The 17979-nt window shown below is 39.6% G+C and overlaps 1 protein-coding gene across 2 annotated transcripts; it reads left to right on the forward strand.

The window, feature by feature from the left end:
- The first annotated feature begins 413 nt into the window (after positions 1 to 413).
- LOC146252117 (immunoglobulin-like and fibronectin type III domain-containing protein 1) lies at positions 414 to 17905 on the forward strand. Of its 2 annotated transcripts, XM_084680224.1 has the most exons (29): positions 414 to 561; positions 3240 to 3324; positions 4335 to 4367; positions 5771 to 5893; positions 6017 to 6156; positions 6279 to 6378; positions 6499 to 6540; positions 6716 to 6758; positions 6894 to 7080; positions 7239 to 7352; positions 7614 to 7776; positions 7929 to 8201; positions 8304 to 8717; positions 8816 to 8920; positions 10255 to 10362; positions 11311 to 11418; positions 12605 to 12712; positions 13691 to 13815; positions 13948 to 14089; positions 14213 to 14506; positions 14735 to 15031; positions 15141 to 15320; positions 15414 to 15542; positions 15649 to 15957; positions 16064 to 16149; positions 16236 to 16428; positions 16572 to 16868; positions 17024 to 17350; positions 17448 to 17905. In XM_084680224.1, exons 2-29 carry the CDS (start codon positions 3279 to 3281, stop codon positions 17450 to 17452), a joined length of 4491 nt encoding a protein of 1496 aa, XP_084536350.1. In that variant the 5' UTR covers positions 414 to 561; positions 3240 to 3278; the 3' UTR covers positions 17453 to 17905. The 2 variants fall into 2 exon arrangements, with proteins under 2 accessions (XP_084536350.1, XP_084536351.1); XM_084680225.1 differs by lacking the exon at positions 4335 to 4367.
- The last annotated feature ends 74 nt before the right edge of the window (positions 17906 to 17979 follow it).

Consider the following 17979-nt stretch of genomic DNA (forward strand, 5'->3'; position numbering starts at 1 on the left):
ACAGTAAGTGGAAACCAAATTGTCTTCATGTAAATATCCAATAACCTTATCTTGTTTTTGAGTTTGCCTATTGAGTTAGGTTTAAGGGATTAAATATGTTTTTATCCATAGACTTTTAGGACATTTGGTAAGTTGTGTGTGAAGATATAATACCTGTTGTTACTGTGTGCCTGACAATTTTAAATTGAGAACACACCATTCATTTTCTTGTCAGCAAATGTTTTGGGTTAGATAGTTAGACTGTCATCAGTAATTACTACTGTGAGGAAAACTCAAATGCCAACTGGCTTTTGTGCCCCTCTCTTTCTCATGTCACCAACCCCTCCCCCCCCACCCCCTCCTCTTCCTTTAGCCGTACCACCCTCCCCTCGTGTGGATCCATCTGCCTAAATACAGGAGAGCCTCACCTCAATGTCACTGTGTCTCGTTACCAGCAGGTTGGCAGCAAAGTAAAACACATTTCTCCAAAGGATTTACTATCCAGCAAAACCTTGAGGACAGCAAATATCCAGAAAGCAGTCAGAAAAGGTTTGAGGGGTCCCAGCTCTACACAGACAACAGGTAAGTCTATGGTACCTCGGGTACCGCCATGAAGATGAATAATGAACATCTAAGTGAAAGAATAGGGTGGTATAAGGGCACTCAAACATTGTCTTTTTTCTGTTTATTCATAGTTCTATTTTTAGTAGTTGTTGGTAGTTGTTGTTTATGCTTTAACCCACTTTTTATCAATGTTTTATCAATGACAACAAATATTACTGACTAGTCAACTTCTAACAATCCACAGCTTTGGTGCATCAATGGAAACTCATATTTAAATGAATGATTACACTTGTTTACAAGTCAAGAATAAAGTAATACTTTTCACAAGTTTATTTCCTATTGACTAATGATGTGTACACCTGTTACAACAAGGACATATGATTTCTCAGTTTCAGTTGAAGACTAATCCATGGTGCTGAACCACTTGTAGTCTGGCAATGTCATGCCTTATGAAGTCCTTGCAGTTGGGTAACAGCTAAGTATAGATGGAAAAGCGTGCCAGTGTCTTGATGTCCTGCTCCTATCATGACTATCATGAGGTAGAGAGAAGCATGACGAGAAGAGAATGCTTGGCCTCTCAATGGCTATGCCAGTCATACACAGTTCTTTGCTCTCTGGTTCAAAATGTCAAGGCGGTTCAATTTATACTGGACCCTGCTTTACAGGGAGACGGGGGCAAGGTGTCAAATGGTTTAATAAATGTTATTCTAAAACTATAAGGTTCAAAATAAGAATACTTATATTTATAATTAATTGTCTATGCAATTAGGAAGGCTGCACCCAGATTTGTACTCAGGGAAGGACATTTCTTCAAGTCTGTTTGTGTACAGTTGTCAGAGTGATTTCAGGGTAAGATAATGTACATTACATTGGTAATACAACACAGTATAGTAGTAGTAGCCTAGTACTATGTACTTTGTCAATTCCCAATGGGAAATGGTGATGTTGTAGCAGGCAAGAGGAAAAAAATAACTAGGAAAAAATACCCAATATGTACAGGGCTGTACAGGGGGTAAATCACAGGGTAAAACACATTTGTACAAAACAGTTTAACTCAGGTGCCACACAGGGAGACACACGTGGAGACACACGGGGAGACATACAGGGAGACACACAGGGAGACACACAGGGAGACACATTGGGAGACACACAGGGAGACACATGGGAGACACACAGGGAGACACACAGGGAGACACATTGGGAGACACACAGGGAGACTCATGGGAGACACACAGGGAGACACACAGGGAGACACACAGGGAGACACACAGGGAGACACATTGGGAGACACACAGGGAGACTCATGGGAGACACATTGGGAGACACACAGGGAGACACACAGGAAGACACAGGGAGACACACAGGAAGACACAGGGACACACAGGGAGACACATGGGGAGACACACAGGAAGACACAGGGACACACAGGGAGACACATGGGGAGACACACAGGGAGACACACAGGGAGACACACGGGGAGACACACAGGAAGACACAGGGACACACAGGGAGACACATGGGGACACACACGTGGAGACACACAGGGAGACACATGGGGAGACAGACAGGTGACGCAGGGAATACTGCTAACAGCGAATGGAAGTGAATAGCATGTGATGTGAATAGCATAAACCAGTAACTAGCATGAACCAGTGAAAAGCCAGCAAACAGATGAGATGAATGTTGGTATATAAATAAACACAGAAGCCCTAATAAAGGGAGCAGTGTACCAAGCACTGTGAAATGTATCTAGTACTAAACAAATAAGCAGTGCAAACAGAGCAAATACAGTAAACAATACAGTAGAATCACAGATATTAGAGAATAAGATTTTAATGCATCTAGATGTTTTGGACAAAGGTGCCAATGGACTGAAATTCATGTTTGACTATGTTATTTTTATCAGGTTAATGATTCAAGTTCAACTCATGAGGTATTTTCAAGTCTGAGGTATGGTGTTCACAGTTTTATGACCCATGTGACCTGTCACACAGGGTTAGCTCTGGCTGTGAAAGGAATTGTAATAAATCCTTTAGATCCAGGGTATTTAAATGTTTATTGGCAGTTTGACAACATCGCAGCAAATTGAAACACATTGCATTGATATTCTATTTTGATTACTCTTATAACATTGACAATTGGGAGGCTCATGGTCACATGAACACAAACATGTTCACCCCCCAAGTACAGAAAAAAAGAGATACAGAGAAAGACAAGACACAACAGGCAGAGGTCATTTGTATCATATGCATATATGGTCAAAAGTTGTTGTGTTTTTTGAGCGTTAAGTAAAATTACACAGAATGCTGTAAACCCTGATAAGAAGTTTACTGAAAACTTTGGCGGAAACTAAATGCATCAACGTATTTGAGTGATCTCATATCTGAAGTTAATTACAAAAAACAACGAATTATACATGATACATGTATTTATTACATAAATTATTAAATTATTAAATAGATTGAAGTAATAATTTTCCATAAAAGTTTTGAGTATTCTGAATTTATTGGGTTTACAGTGGAGGGATCCTGTAAGACATAGACATTTCTATTCCAGCTGAGGGTAAACTTGAAAGTCAAATTTGGTTCTTGTTTGTCTCAGCATGATGTGATGCCTTGCAAAACTAGAACAATTATATTATTGGTAAATGATGTAAATGAATAGCTTGTTATACAATGGGTATGTTTCCCTTGCAGCAGCCCCTCTGGACCTCTGGATTTTAGATACAGTCCAAGATGTGGAAAAAGTCGAAGATCACAGACCAGACGGCAAACGGCCAAGGTAGAGATGAGGGGCAACATCTGTCAATTCTGACCCCTGGCATTCTTTATTCCCCCAACAGGTTTAGCATACTGTAAAAGTCAGAGGACCGGACACTTTGTGGATGGAACACTTGCATCTATCTACATTCAGCTGATTGCATATTCATGTAAATGGAAATGATGTAATGATAAGAGCCCACAAGATTTGGCTTGCATATACTGTAGCAGATAAAACTACAATCTTCTTAAGGAAAGATCTGAAGAAAAATATGCTCATGACATCAAGAATAACTGTACAGTACCATTGAGGATTCCACTCTTAAACTATGATCAATTCAATTGATCTATGATCATCGAGCTTGTTTGTCATCATCATCAAGTTATCATCAATTTTAGAATCAAAGAAGCCCATGACAGAGAGCAAAGAAGAACACAGGATGTAGAGCAGGACACTGTGGAAAAAGTGGAAGAGGAGTTTGAAATGTGTATATATATATATATATATATATATATATATATATATATATTAAGGTCCACTGTGCACATTTTGTGTACATTTAGTCATTTACATTTAGGCATTTAGCAGACACTCTTATCCAGAGCGACTTACAGGAAGTACAGGGACATTCCCCCAAGGCAAGAAGGGTGCCTTGCCCAAGGACAGAACGTCATTTCGCACGACCGGGAATCGAACCAGCAACCTTCGGATTACTGGCGCAACTCCCTAACCGCTCAGCCCACCTGATTCCCCTGTGTAACACATTCTGTGTAACAAATGTTTGTGCATTTAAACAAAGCTCTTCTAAAAACTCTTTAGTACGACATAAATGTGTGTACTGTCTTCAAATACTATATAATAATCTACATGTCTCTTACCATCCTGCCAAAGCAGTAGGCCTCCGCCATGCCTTTGCCAGGAAGGTGTTGTCCTCATCATATCCCCTTTCCTTTTCGTCATTTACCTGTCCATCCTGGGATTAACGTTGTTGCATCTCCTTCCATGTGACCCCCCTGTTTATGCACAACCAGGTCCTGAGCAGGACATGACCCCCAAGAAAAGAGGTAGGCAGGGAATCAGAAATCAAGCCTTGCTTTTCAGAAACATATGTTAAAGTGTAATTTAATTTGTTTTTCCTCAACTATAACAATTTGTAGAGGTCAAATAAATTATATACTAGTGCTGTCAAACGATTAAAATATTTAATCGCGATTAATCGCATTAATGTCATAGTTAACTCGCGATTAATCACAATTAATCGCACATTTTTATCTATTCTAAATGTCCCTGAATTCTTTTTGTCCCAATCTTTTTTCAAATTGTAATGCTCTTATCAACATAGAAAAGTGGTTCGGATTGCTTTGTGCAAATATTTTTTTTTATTGAAAACAACATTGCAATCGCCTGGCTTTGACGAGGGGACAGAGAATTTGCATCAGCTGTGTGCTTGGCCATGAAGTGGTATTTCAGACTGGACGTGCTGCGATGATAGCTCAGTTTACAACGACAAAACACACAGATCACTGGTCTTGTCAATAGAACCATTTGGCAACTTTTTAAAAGCAAACTTTCCATTCAGAATCTTATTGGCATCCATTTCGGCATCTCGCGCTCGTCATCCACTCAAAACGTAACGTTAGCCTACTACCAGAGAATGTCTAATATCCGTAAACGGGCTCTGCTACTACTCTTTAGCCAGCTCGCAAGCCAAACGAGTGTTTGGCGTGCCTGTTGTTTTGTTTCCGGTCTAGCTAGATCCGGTGTGGTGTTGTAGTTTTTCTAACGTCGGTAGTTGTTGCAACAGCATGTGAAAAAAACTACAAAGTTTGCTAGGCCAAAAAGAGCGTTAATCGCGCGATAAAATAATTGACGCCGTTAATTTGGGTTTGCGTTAACGCCGTTAATAACGCGTTAAACTGACAGCACTATTATATACACTTTAGGAGGAAAAATACAATTCACCTTTACATTCATACACCTAACAGCGCTGCACTTTTTGGCCAGAATTCAACATTTTAATCTCAAACTGCATTCTATATGGGGAAAAAAGGGCCTGTACTGTTCACCTGGAAGAATAATGAAGAGATTACTACAACTACTGCACATCCTATAAAACATCACAACAACAACTTTTTCAAATTTTTGAGACAGGCTGGAGTCAACAAAAAGACCCCCTGAAAATCTTGCAGTAAAAAGATATATTCAATGTATAAGACAGGCTAAAATCTCTCGATCTAATGTTAAATGAAACTGAGATGAAGAACAATCTTACATTATGTGAGCTACTACAGTGAAAGCATCATCTCCGTTAAAGAACATTACTGACACCTGCTGGTAAAGATGAAGAATGTATCCATGCATGTCACAAACCATACTGTCCATGTCCATAAAGAGAGCATATACACAGTATAATGTGTTTTCTTGATTTGGTTTTTGATATTTCATCTACTGTCTATCTGTTGTACAGCTGGCATCAAAAGGAAATCCAAAGTTCCAGGAGTGATGATCACACAGTATGTAGAGGAACTACCAGAAGGAAAGAGCACCCCAGACTTCTTACGCAAACCCATAGCTTTAACCATCCAAGAAGGTACGTATTCCTGTCAGGGTAGAGCCCATAGCTTGCATTTCTTTATTGAAAAGTGATAAGGACTGGGTTTCCTACTACAGAACATGACGTAAATATCTGATAATGTTTGTGCATCACATCTAGGGAAGTTAGCTGTTTTTAAAGCAAGGGTGAGTGGGGATCCCAAACCAGAAGTAACTTGGAGACGAGCTAAAGGAGATATGGCAAACATGGAGAAATTTCAAAATAAATTTGATGAAGCTACTGGTGAATACCATTTAGAGGTAAGCATCGAGGTGTGTGTGCGTGAGAGTTTGTGTTTTTTTGGTGAATATTTGCACGTGTTCCAACCATTACTGTTGCCCTTATAAGTATATTTCCTGTTGCACTTCATTTATAATGCAAGATGCCCAAAGTGACCTGTGAGGAAGCAGACACCTACAAATGCTATGCATCCAATGAATATGGGAAGGCTGTCTGCACTGTAATCTTGAATGTCATAGAGGGTAAGATCAAGAAGTATGTTTGAATGTGGACTGGATGCCTGTTTCTTAACATTAGTACACATCACTTACTCGAATGGAGATTTTGTGCTAATCTTCATCGTCATCATCATTTTTTGTTAGTCGGATTCAAGAAAAAGAAGGCTATGGAAGAGATGGATGCCTGTGAGTATTTAGGCTCTCTAATGACATTAGTATCCCACTGTAGGATCTAAAAATACAGTTTGGATGTGAAAACACTCACAATCGTCATATGCATGTACAGTAATTTTACAGTAATGAACAGTATATTCCAGTCTTTCATTTATCCATTGACATACATCATTTGTTATATCTTTAGCATCAACAGACCCAACAGAGTTTAGAAAATTGCTGAGAAAAAGGTAAGATAAACCACAATATTTTTAAAATTTATGACGAAATGATGTAAGAAATGGTCCAGTTGGCGGTGACTGTTTAGCATTTGTCATGAGTTTAGTTTTTCTGTATTTCTCATCGCTCTCATAATGTTCAAACAGAGCTAAGGGAGAGAAGAAAGAAGAAAAGATCGATGGAGAAATCGATGAGAGATTCTGGGAGATCATCATGAGCGCAGATAGGAAGGATTATGAGCGTATTTGCGCCGAGTATGGCGTCAAAGACTTCCGTGTAATGCTCAAGAAACTCAACGAGAAGAAAGAAGAAAGAGAGGTGGAGCAGGCCAAGGTTTGAGAAGAGGGCCCTGTCAGTATATAGTTTGTCTAGTCCCAATCATGTCATCATCGTATTTCTAACTTTCATTTCTTTCCATTCCTCTCATGCTCTTATCCATTCTCCCCCATCCATCTCTTTGTTTCTGGCTCTGGGCATTGTTCTCCACTCAGTATGTTGAGTACCTCAGTAACTTGAAACATATTGACCTGAAAGGAGATGGCTCTGCCAGCTTTGAGTTTGAGATGGAGCTCAAAGATCCAACCAGTAGAGTTTTCCTCTACAAGGTGAGACGGCTTGAGGTTGACCTTTGATTTCCACATTATGCAAGTCTTACTTTCCAACAATGAAAACATTGTGAGACAAGGACCTCTTAACATAGAATTCAGTGTACAATCTATAACTATATTTCCATAACCATTCATTACCACACAAATCACATCATGAGTTTGATTGGGAGTTTGAGACATCAAAAATCAGGACACTGTGGTATTGAATCTTGCCGTTCTATTTTTTTGTTTTTTATTCACAAATGTGTACACCTCTAGGACGGTGTGATGTTACCTTTCAGCGATGAAATGGCAATGAAACACAACCTCAAGACTGTAGGAAAAAAGTTAATCTTCACTGTCAAAGACCTCTTGCCAGAAGATGCTGGACTGTATCAAGTGGATGTTGAGGAGGTCAATGTTTTCTCCACTGACTTCAAGAGTAAGATCATAAAAGATTGATTTGCAGCTGATATTTTTCAAGTATGCTGGGTGTCAGATTGCCAATGCTACTCACAGTATGCTCAAAATTGTATGTCCTCTTGTGTCCTGATTACTTTGGTCTGTGGGCTTTTCTCTGCTTTTCTTTTCCAGTTCCCTGCGTTGACTTCATCGTCAAGATCCAAGAGGTGAAAGCCAAAGAGAGAGAGGATGCCCTCTTCGAGTGTGTCTTGTCCCATCCAATAGCCAAGATCAAGTGGACAGGCAAGAACAGCCCCCTGGAGCATGGTGAAAAGTACAGCATCAGTGCATCAGAGGACAAACTGATTCACAGACTGCTGATCAAGGACTGCATGCAGTTGGATAAAGGCATCTACTCTGCTTCAGCTGGCATAAAGTCCTGCAGTGCTTGGCTGATGGTGGAAGGTAATGAACAGAATCCTTATTCATACCAGTACACATTCGCACCTTCAGTACCCATACTAACTAAGCTTACTGTTTTATGTGCTCCCACTGTAATTTCCCCAGCTGACTCTGAACCTGCACCCACTGGTAAAAAGAAGGCCCGCAAAACAACCCAAGCAGGAGGGGCAGGGATTAATCTGGAGAAGCTAGCTGAGGAGCAGCAGGGTAAACTGCAGAAGGAGAAGGAGGAGAGAATTGAAGCCATCATCAAGGCCAAAGAAGAACAGCAGGCAACAATGGCTGAAAATGTGGTTGAAGAGAAGACTGCCGATGATAGTGCATTAGAAGACCCCCCAGTGGGAAGGGACACATCTAAAGATAAACAAATAGACATATCCCCCAAAAAACAAGAACCTCCCGTGGTGAAAAGTTCAATTAGTGATGGGGACCAATTGAAATTTGTAAAGGAGGAGCCAAAAGTAGATGTGAGTCCTAAACCTGTTAAAACAAGTCCAGTTGTTCCTACCAAAGTCATAGGTAAGATATTATCTTGTAATTTTTGTTATTTCAGTATTTTCAGATCACAATGTACATATTGCTATTGTATTGACATTGTATTATATGATTACTGATAGAACCACCAAAAAGTGATCTACCTGAACCAGACACACAAGCAAGCGACAATGACAACTCTGGACGTAAGAGAAATACTGGTGCACCGGTTTCAGACAAGGTCATTGGTAAGATATAATGTACACTGAATTGGTCTCTTTGGCTACTGCATGGAGGCACGTGTCTAAACTATAAGAAGGCAGCATAAGGAAGGTATTATAGGACTGAATATTATAATATATAAATTATAAACAAATGAATGTTGAACACTTTAATTCTTAACTAATTCTAGAATACTTACTAATCAATTTCACATACTGGTAACCAGTACAAAACAATCAGCATTTCCATTTGATACAATAATACTGTACGATCATGGCTTGTAGAGCACAAACAGAACAGACAAGTGTGTGTGTGTGTGTGTGTGTGTGTGTGTGTGTGTGTGTGTGTGTGTGTGTGTGTGTGTGTGTGTGAGTGTGTGTGTGTGTGTGTGTGTGAGAGTGTGTGAAGAGATAAATATACTTCTACAAAGTATTACTTTATAACTACATACATAGTAATACTGAACGATAAAAGTATATGGTTTGGTTTTGGGCAGTTTCTTATATTAATTTTTTTGTGGCGCGGGGGGAGATTGACTTGTAGTTAAATAGTGAAAACATAGGCAAACAAAAAATATTAATAATTGATGTCTTAATTGTATAGTACTTTTAAGAATATAAAATCTAAGCAATACTCGCTGAGATGGTGTAACACAATTTATAATTTTACATTGCTTTTATCAATGTTAGAGAAATCTAACAGCAGGCACAATAGAGTTGTTGCACAGGCTAAAGCCAGGCACACTGCACTTTACACATTTTCAGCCTGTTTACATGGCCTACTCAACAGTTAGCCTGTATGGTCATTCACATGTACTGGCGCTAAGATAAAACAAGAAATACTCAACAAGTTTATATGTATTTACCTAAAATCACTATTTATTTAGTAGCCTGTCAAAAGTTACTCCTAATATTTTGAGTTGATAAGAAATGAACAGCATACTGAACATTTAGTAAACATAATTACTTTACGAACTACATGTATGTTAAAATAACTAGTCGCATGCAAGTGAATGTAACTTTTTGTTCATCATGTTTCTCTTATGAGAATTGTGTCAGCTTCCTTTGTGACTTGTCAAAGTTTGGTAGGTGGGTCATGATGACCTGTACGTGATAAATGTTGTATTCATGTTTTTGTGGTGTTCTACACTGCAAGTCTCACGTGTCTTTGTTTTGTTCATCTTTATATACTGGATGTTCCAGTGTATGTCAAAATGGATGTCCTTCGTAACTTGTCTTTGTTTCTGTTTTCTTGGTGTTACTATAACCACAAAGCCTGATGTTTATTTTTAAACTGATCAAAAATGAAAAAACACTGCTGGTTCCACCAAGCTCATTCTTATTCCACGGCCAAATCACAGATCCAAAAGAGGGTCAAAGTGGCCCAGAAGAGCCTGAGGAGTCACCTGAGTCTAACAAGAACTCAGGACGTACAAGGCAGGGCCCACTACTGAAAGATACAGTGATTGGTAAGACAGCACACGTTCCGCACTGCATGGAAGAGAAGTTCGGATGCTTGGAAAAATGACTGTCATTGGACACTGACAGTTGAAACATTCCTCTAGAGGGGATGTTTGAGACAATTTTTGAATAATCTACAAATATGCGAAAACTCGTGTTTTATAAGCAGTTAATTAGTAATAACTAAGTGAATACATAAGAACAATTATTTTCATGTATATATGTTGCCCTATAATGTCACAGTAATTGGGCTTTGCAAAAGCTTTGTGAAACTTATTGGATCTTATGTTTCACTACACTTGAAAGCTTGCAAGGCCAAGAGACTTAAACATGGCTGGTTTTGTACAGCCCAATACAGTGTACTATAGTCTTCAACACCTAAAGCAGAATGACAAAAAAGTAGTTTTTTTACTTTACAAGTATACTTTGTTCCTATATATTTACTTAGTGTTACTGTATAATTAACGGGCAGTAGACATTTTTTAACCCTATGAGTTTTGTGCAATTACTGTTCCTAATTTGTACAAGCCTAACTCAGTTACCAAACTTTATAAATTATTGTAAAGAAAACAACAACTCTAATTAGACTATAAACTATGATTAGAAAACCACCATGAACACTGAGACTACTTGCTGAGATGCATGTTATGAGGCTATTTGAACAATCTTTCTTTACGTTGTGTCTTTGACCTTGTCTCTGTTATGTGTTGTATGTGTTTGTGTTCTTCATGTGTGTTGTTTGTTGTTTTATTGTACAGTGTCTTTGTTACATCAGTGTGCTATGCTGTACATTACAGCCTATGCCGTCTTTGTTACAGTTTATGTCCTTTGTGACTTGTCTTTGTTTTGCTTTCCTTGGTGTTACCATCACGGTCATGAAGCCTGATTTTTCATTTTAAATCTAACCAAATGAAAGGTTCCACCAAGCTCATTCTTATTCCACGGCCAAATCACAGATCCAAAAGAGGGTCAAAGTGGCCCAGAAGAGCCTGAGGAGTCACCTGAGTCTAACAAGAACTCAGGACGTACAAGGCAGGGCCCACTACTGAAAGATACAGTGATTGGTAAGCCCACACATTCTTCTATGACTGCATGGAGCAGATGAAGTTCGGAAGTTCGGAAATAACTGTCATTTGACACTGACAGTTCATTTGACAAAGACAACATTCCTGCAAGGGAAATGTTGAAGTTAATCCCATCAAGGATATCCAATAAGAAATTATGTCAGTAATGCTTTTCTTTTAATTACAAGTAATTACTGGATTGTATCAAACAAATGGTAGGTGTTTAAAGGATGTCTAAAGGATGTCCATATGGGGCCCATTCAATTTGCCCAAAAATATACAAACTAAAAGACATTCTATCAGCAATAAAAGATAGAGAAACATTTGACAGAAAGTGGAAAAAGCAAAATCACTTTCAGTGAGAGATTAGACAAGAGGTGTAGCCCTCATACTGTAACATATCCTCTGTCTCCGAATGCACTTTCCTGAGCTGGGCTTGGATAACAGCAGGTCGTGCACAAGTAAATCACATCCTGATTAACAATCCAACAAGAGAGCAACACACCTTGACAAAATCTAACCATAAATCCAATCTCAGACAAAAAAGGCACAACAACAACACAATATTGAACCCCCCGCTCCGCCTCATCAATGTAGAGTACACTGTATTTACCTAGTATTACTCTGTAATTAACAGATTCAAAAGCATTACCCTCATGTTCGATGCTGTGTAGAAAGGAAGCTGTGCCTAAACCAACATGAAGTACAACAACAATAACAAATCTGAAATGAGAAAACTGGCATGGATAATGTCTTATGCATGCAAATGTATCTTTGAAAGTTACGTGCACTATTTGACTGGCAAGCATCTGCAGATGTTACGCTAAGGTTTTGGTATAAGAAAAAAGAAACACCTTTATTCATTTTCTTAAAAAGGTATTTTAAGGTTTATTTTTAGGTCTATGTTTATGACCTTTTCTATTAGATTTCCCTACAACACAACCAAGAAAGAAGCAATGGTGTGATTCTTATCCCTTTCTTTCTATTAACTGCCTCTTTGTTCAGGCCTTCTGCACACACTGAACAGTACAGTGTTATTTGTCACAGTGTGAGCTTTATTTGTCACAACCTATGTACTGGTTTGTCTTCGCTGTCTCTTTACTTCCTAGTGTAATTTAGTCTGATATTTGACATCAAATCTAACTGCATCCACAAAAATAAATCTGATTCCACGGCCAAATCACAGATCCAAAAGAGGGTCAAAGTGGGCCAGAAGAGCCTGAGGAGTCACCTGAGTCTAACAAGCGCTCAGGACGTACAAGGCAGGGCCCACTACTGAAAGATACAGTGATTGGTAAGACAGCACACATTGTTTACTGACTGCATGGAAGAGAAGTTGTCATTTGAAACTGACAGTTGAAACACTCCTACATGGGTAATGTTGAAGTGAACCTCATCAAGGACACCTTTATTACTAAATGATGTACGCAGTCTCACTAACCTAAGTAAACTCACCAGTATTTGTCTTGCAATATGTTTGTCCATGGGGTGATACAGAAGGAATGTGCAACCAGCTGGGCCATTCACATCCTCCACCTTTACTTAGCTGCATTTAAAGGTACAATAGGTGAGATTATTTTAGTTTTGTCCCCTATAAACATGTTGTGTAAGCTAATGAGGCCCTCTGAACATTATTTAGCAACACAGACAGCTCCGTGCCAGTGGAGCAGCCAGTTACTCCACAGCTAATTGTTTTCCAGAAATCCTGTTCCACCAGTCGCCTTTGGAAAGTGTCTTATTTTGTGAAACCCCTGCCAATCAACTTGAGCTTGAAGAAAGCGGAGAAGTTCAGACAAGAAATGGGGGCACTGTCTCTCACATTTAAATATATTTTTATTGTTACTTATTGCAGCTTTAAGTACAAAGAATTATGAACAGTTATGACAAGAAATTATGAAACTTTTCATAATTATTAATAAACAAAATTGTACATATGATATAATCTAATATCCATGATGTCCAAGATGTCAAAAAAAAGAAGAGCAAAAAGTTAACAGAAAAAGAGATGCAAAACCTGAAGACTTGTGTGAAGAGCATGAAGAGCAAGAAACAGAAACTAAACAGTAAACTAGGCATCCAAACAAGACAAACAATATTCTTGTGGATTCATTTCTTTTTTTCTTTCTTTTTCTTCCCTAAAAAGTATAAAAAAATTTATTACTGGATCATTTTAACTATCAGACCAAAGAGAAGAAATCACCCATGTTGCTGGTAAGTATGCACTAGATCACTTGTGGATACGTCTCTGAGTGGTTGTTGTTGTGTATATCAGATCCAGGAGTTCAGTTTGTCAGTGGGCTTTCTGACGTTACTGCCTTGATGGGCCAGCCTGCTGAGCTCCTCTGCAAGGTGAACAGTGAACAATGTGAGGGTGCCTGGTTCCGAGATGGGAAAAAGGTCAGTCCTCAGGGAATACAGTATGTATATACAGGCCTACATGTGCATGCTCATAATTGTTTTTGATCAAATTACATGTCTTATGGTCCCATTAAATGAATATGTATTGTACTCCCATGCCTCTCATTTCAGATATCTACAGAGGATGGCCTTACAATATCTAAGGATGGATCAACCCACAAGCTGCTCATCAACAGCTGCCAGGAGGAACACTCAGGAAAATATCGTTTTGAGGCAGATGGACGTAAAACTGAAGCAATGCTCAATGTTACAGGTTTGAAAACTGTTTCGTAGACATTGTATTATTACTTTCCACTGCAATAAAATTAAATCTTAGCAGTAAAATTACATTTAAAAAAAAATGTTCTCATTAGAATGTAACTATGTACCATTGAAGATCCCCCTAGGTTTGACCAAGATGACCTGGACGCATTCTCCAAGCCTGTGACAGTCAAAGTGGGTCAAAATGCAATTTTCAAGCTGCCTTTTGTTGGCTGTGAGCCCATGAAGATCCAGTGGTACAGAGATGGAGAGGAGCTTTTGGACGAGAACAATGTTAAGATAGAGAAGTCAACAAGCCAGAGCCGTCTGCTCCTTAGCAAATGCCAACGCAAAGAAACAGGAGAGATTAAGATAAGACTCAAGAATGAGCATGGAATCCTTGAAGCTGTGTCTAAACTCATTGTGCTTGGTGAGTTCAAAGGCACACAAGGTTAAAAGGCTAAACAAAAAAGGTCAACATTTATCAGTTATTGCACAGATCACATGCTTCATTGTCTAGTTTAGACAAACTGTTACTCTTTCATAGTCATACAATTAAGTAATCTAGCTTCTATTGTTGCTCAGTTTTCTAATCAGACAAAGAGCCATGGATGTTGCATTTTAATAAAGTGTGGTAACAATTCTCTGTGATTGTCAGATAAGCCTACCCCACCCCAGGGCCCTGTGGAGGTGGTGGAGAGCTCTGCTGTCTGCATAGACATCAAATGGAGGTCACCCAAGGATAACGGTGGGCGCCCAGTGAAGAACTACCTGCTAGAACGCCAACAGGTGGGGCGTAACACCTGGAAAAAGATTGGGGAGATCCCTGGTGTACCCACCTACAAGGATACAGATGTGGACCATGGAAGGAAGTACTGTTACCGTATACGAGCTGTTACCGAGGAAGGCATCAGTGAGATGATGGAAACGGATGACATCCAAGCTGGAACTTTGGGTTAGGTTTGTTTCGCGATATGGGACACAATACAACAAAGGGATATTTAAATACCAGTCACCACACTATGCCCTCAAAATGTGTGTATGTTATGTCTCCAATATCTCAGCCTTCCCTGGAGTCCCTGCTCCACCAACAGTGGTCAGTGCTTCAAACACCTGCATAAACCTAACATGGACTGCACCCTCCAACACTGGTGGCTCACGCATCTTAGGCTATAACCTTGAGAAGCGCAAGAAGGGGAGCAATCTTTGGAGTAACGTCAACCCCACTGAGGAGCCAATACAAGGTTTTTAGATATTTCTTTCAGCTTACAATGTAGAAAGTATGGCGACATTTAGCATTTCAAAATGCCTGAATTTTTCTCTTATCTCAACTTCAGAAAAGAAGTATGCTGTAAAAGACATTGCAACAGGGATGGAGTATGAGTTCAGAGTGACTGCAATCAATGTTTCTGGACCTGGCGAACCTAGCAACCCTTCAGAGTTTGTGTTTGCAAGAGATCCTAAGAGTGAGTATAATGTGTACATATGAGATTACAAATTGACAAATGTAACAAAATTATTAAACATGTTTGCTAATACAGAGCTTGTAATAACTGAAATGTAATGTTTTAGAGCCCCCAGGAAAGGTTGAAGATCTGAAGGTGACAGACACGAGCTACACCACCCTGTCTCTATCATGGACTAAACCAAGAGAGGAGAAGGGGGTCCAAGATGATCCCAAAGGCTATTATGTAGAAGTCCGTCAGGCTGAGAGCCTTGAATGGGTCCGTTGTAATGTCACCCCCATCCTCCTGACCTTCTTCACTGTCAAAGGCTTGAAAGCATTGTCTATGTACTGGGTCAGGGTTATTGCCACCAATGAGGGAGGGGATGGTGTGCCCCAAGACTTGGACAACTACGTTCTGGCTATGCCCCCACCTGGTAGTGGATGTTCCCATTGAGAATTCAAAGTAAAATCAATCAGTATAGTTAGCTATTTTGCATTATACACCATTAATTCCAAATATTATCTACCATTTCCTTTCAGTGAGACCACGCTTCACAAACAACAAGGTGAAGAGTTTTATGGTCGTGAGAGCAGGAAACACAGTCAGGATCACAATAAACTTTGAGGTAAGAAGTAAAGTTGGTCAAACGTTAAGGGCTGAAATGTTTTATGTCACAGAATCTTAATAACTTTCTGAGCACCATACTTCTAGGCCTCTCCGTGGCCAGAAGTGGACTGGCTGAAGGACAATGTTCCTGTGACCAAGAGGGTAACCATCAGCAACTCAGATGGGTCATCACAGATGCTTATTCCTTCATCTGAGCGCTCAGATTCGGGGGTCTACACTATTATGGTCAAAAACCTGGTGGGCCAGGAGACCTTCAGCGTGGAAGTCAGGGTTACAGGTACATGAACCAATGGAGGGACATCAACTTTTAGATATAGTAGCTTTACTTCTTGGTGTTGCATAGATCTAGGCATATTCAGGTAAAGGATGTCTTCCCACAGAGTCATAGTCGATTGACAATGTCTCTGACTCTGGCCACAGATGATCCAAAGCCTCCTGGACCAGTGGAGCTGGAGGAGAGTGTTCCTGGCACAGTGACAGTGATCTGGGAGTCGTCCCCTGATGAAAAGCGGGACGACCGCCTCCACTACACAGTCTCTAAACTTGAGTCAACCAAAAACACCTGGAGCTCGGTGGCCGATAGGGTTTTCAACAACAAGTACACCGTTTGCAACATCATGCCCGGAAGGGAGTACCACTTCCGTGTCTATGCCAAAAATGACATGGGCATGTCAGCACCATCTGAGTCACCTACCTGGGGCATAGAAAGAAGGAAAGGTACTGTGAAACAGAAAATAGATTCAGTTGCTTTGACTGTCCCCAACCCACCAGAAGTGTATTATTGTTCTCTTTATACTAATATTATACTGTATACGGTAGGTTGAATAACCCCACACATATGATCCTGACAGCTCTTTTCTATTCCTTTTCAGAAAAGTTTGTGGTGAACATGCCAATCTACAAGACCTGTGATTTAAGGAGCCCTCCAGCCTTCCTTGTTCCACTAAAGCAGCACAATGCTCCAAAAGGCTATGAGTGTTATATCAGCTGTGCCGTGAAGGGTGATCCCAAACCTCGCATCACCTGGTACCGCAATAATGTCAGCCTCAACACAAACACCAACTACTACATCTCCAACATCTGTGGTGTATGCTCCTTGTTGATCCTCCATGTGGGGCCCAAGGATGTGGGCGAGTACACCATCATAGCAGAGAATGCCATGGGCAGGGCTGAGTGTTCCACCAAGTTCTCTGTCAGAGGTGAGAGGCAAACTAATGTTATAACATTAACCACGATTGATAAATTGAATTGTGAAAAAATTCTAATATTCTTTTTTCTTTTTCTTCTTGCTCACAGAATGAAGAAAAATGCCATTCTCATAGTTTTATATATTAAATGTTTTGATGTTTAATTAGGTTGGGGGTGATATTTAAATGAATGTCTAGGTTGAAAGAATTATCTTAATGAATGGCCATGCTGTGCAACATTGGAACCCGAGAGCCTGTCTTTAATACCCTATCTGACAATCACATGAACGAAATCCACATCCATGGAGGCATATTACCATAAAAACGTATTGATTACATTTTAAAACATGAGTTTCAACATTTATAATTTTGATTCAACATTCCTCTGGAAGCCCATTCGTAACTGAATAATGATAATGAGCATTGATGAAAACTGTTTTTCGTGAAGGTGAGTTAAGTAAACCCAATGCAGGTTAGGTTGAAAAGTAATGGCCATCTTAACCTTTTGAGCTGTGAACATTGCTCTATGCCTAAAAAACAAAGAATAAACCATTGTCAAAAAGATGATTTTGAATGTGAATGTTATTATTTTAATATTTAGATGTATTTATCATTTACGCATAAAACACCCATAGATTTGC

This window comes from Hypomesus nipponensis, chromosome 18, assembly GCF_054491055.1.
Source record: "Hypomesus nipponensis isolate SF chromosome 18, ASM5449105v1, whole genome shotgun sequence".
Classification (NCBI taxonomy): Eukaryota; Metazoa; Chordata; class Actinopteri; order Osmeriformes; family Osmeridae; genus Hypomesus; species Hypomesus nipponensis.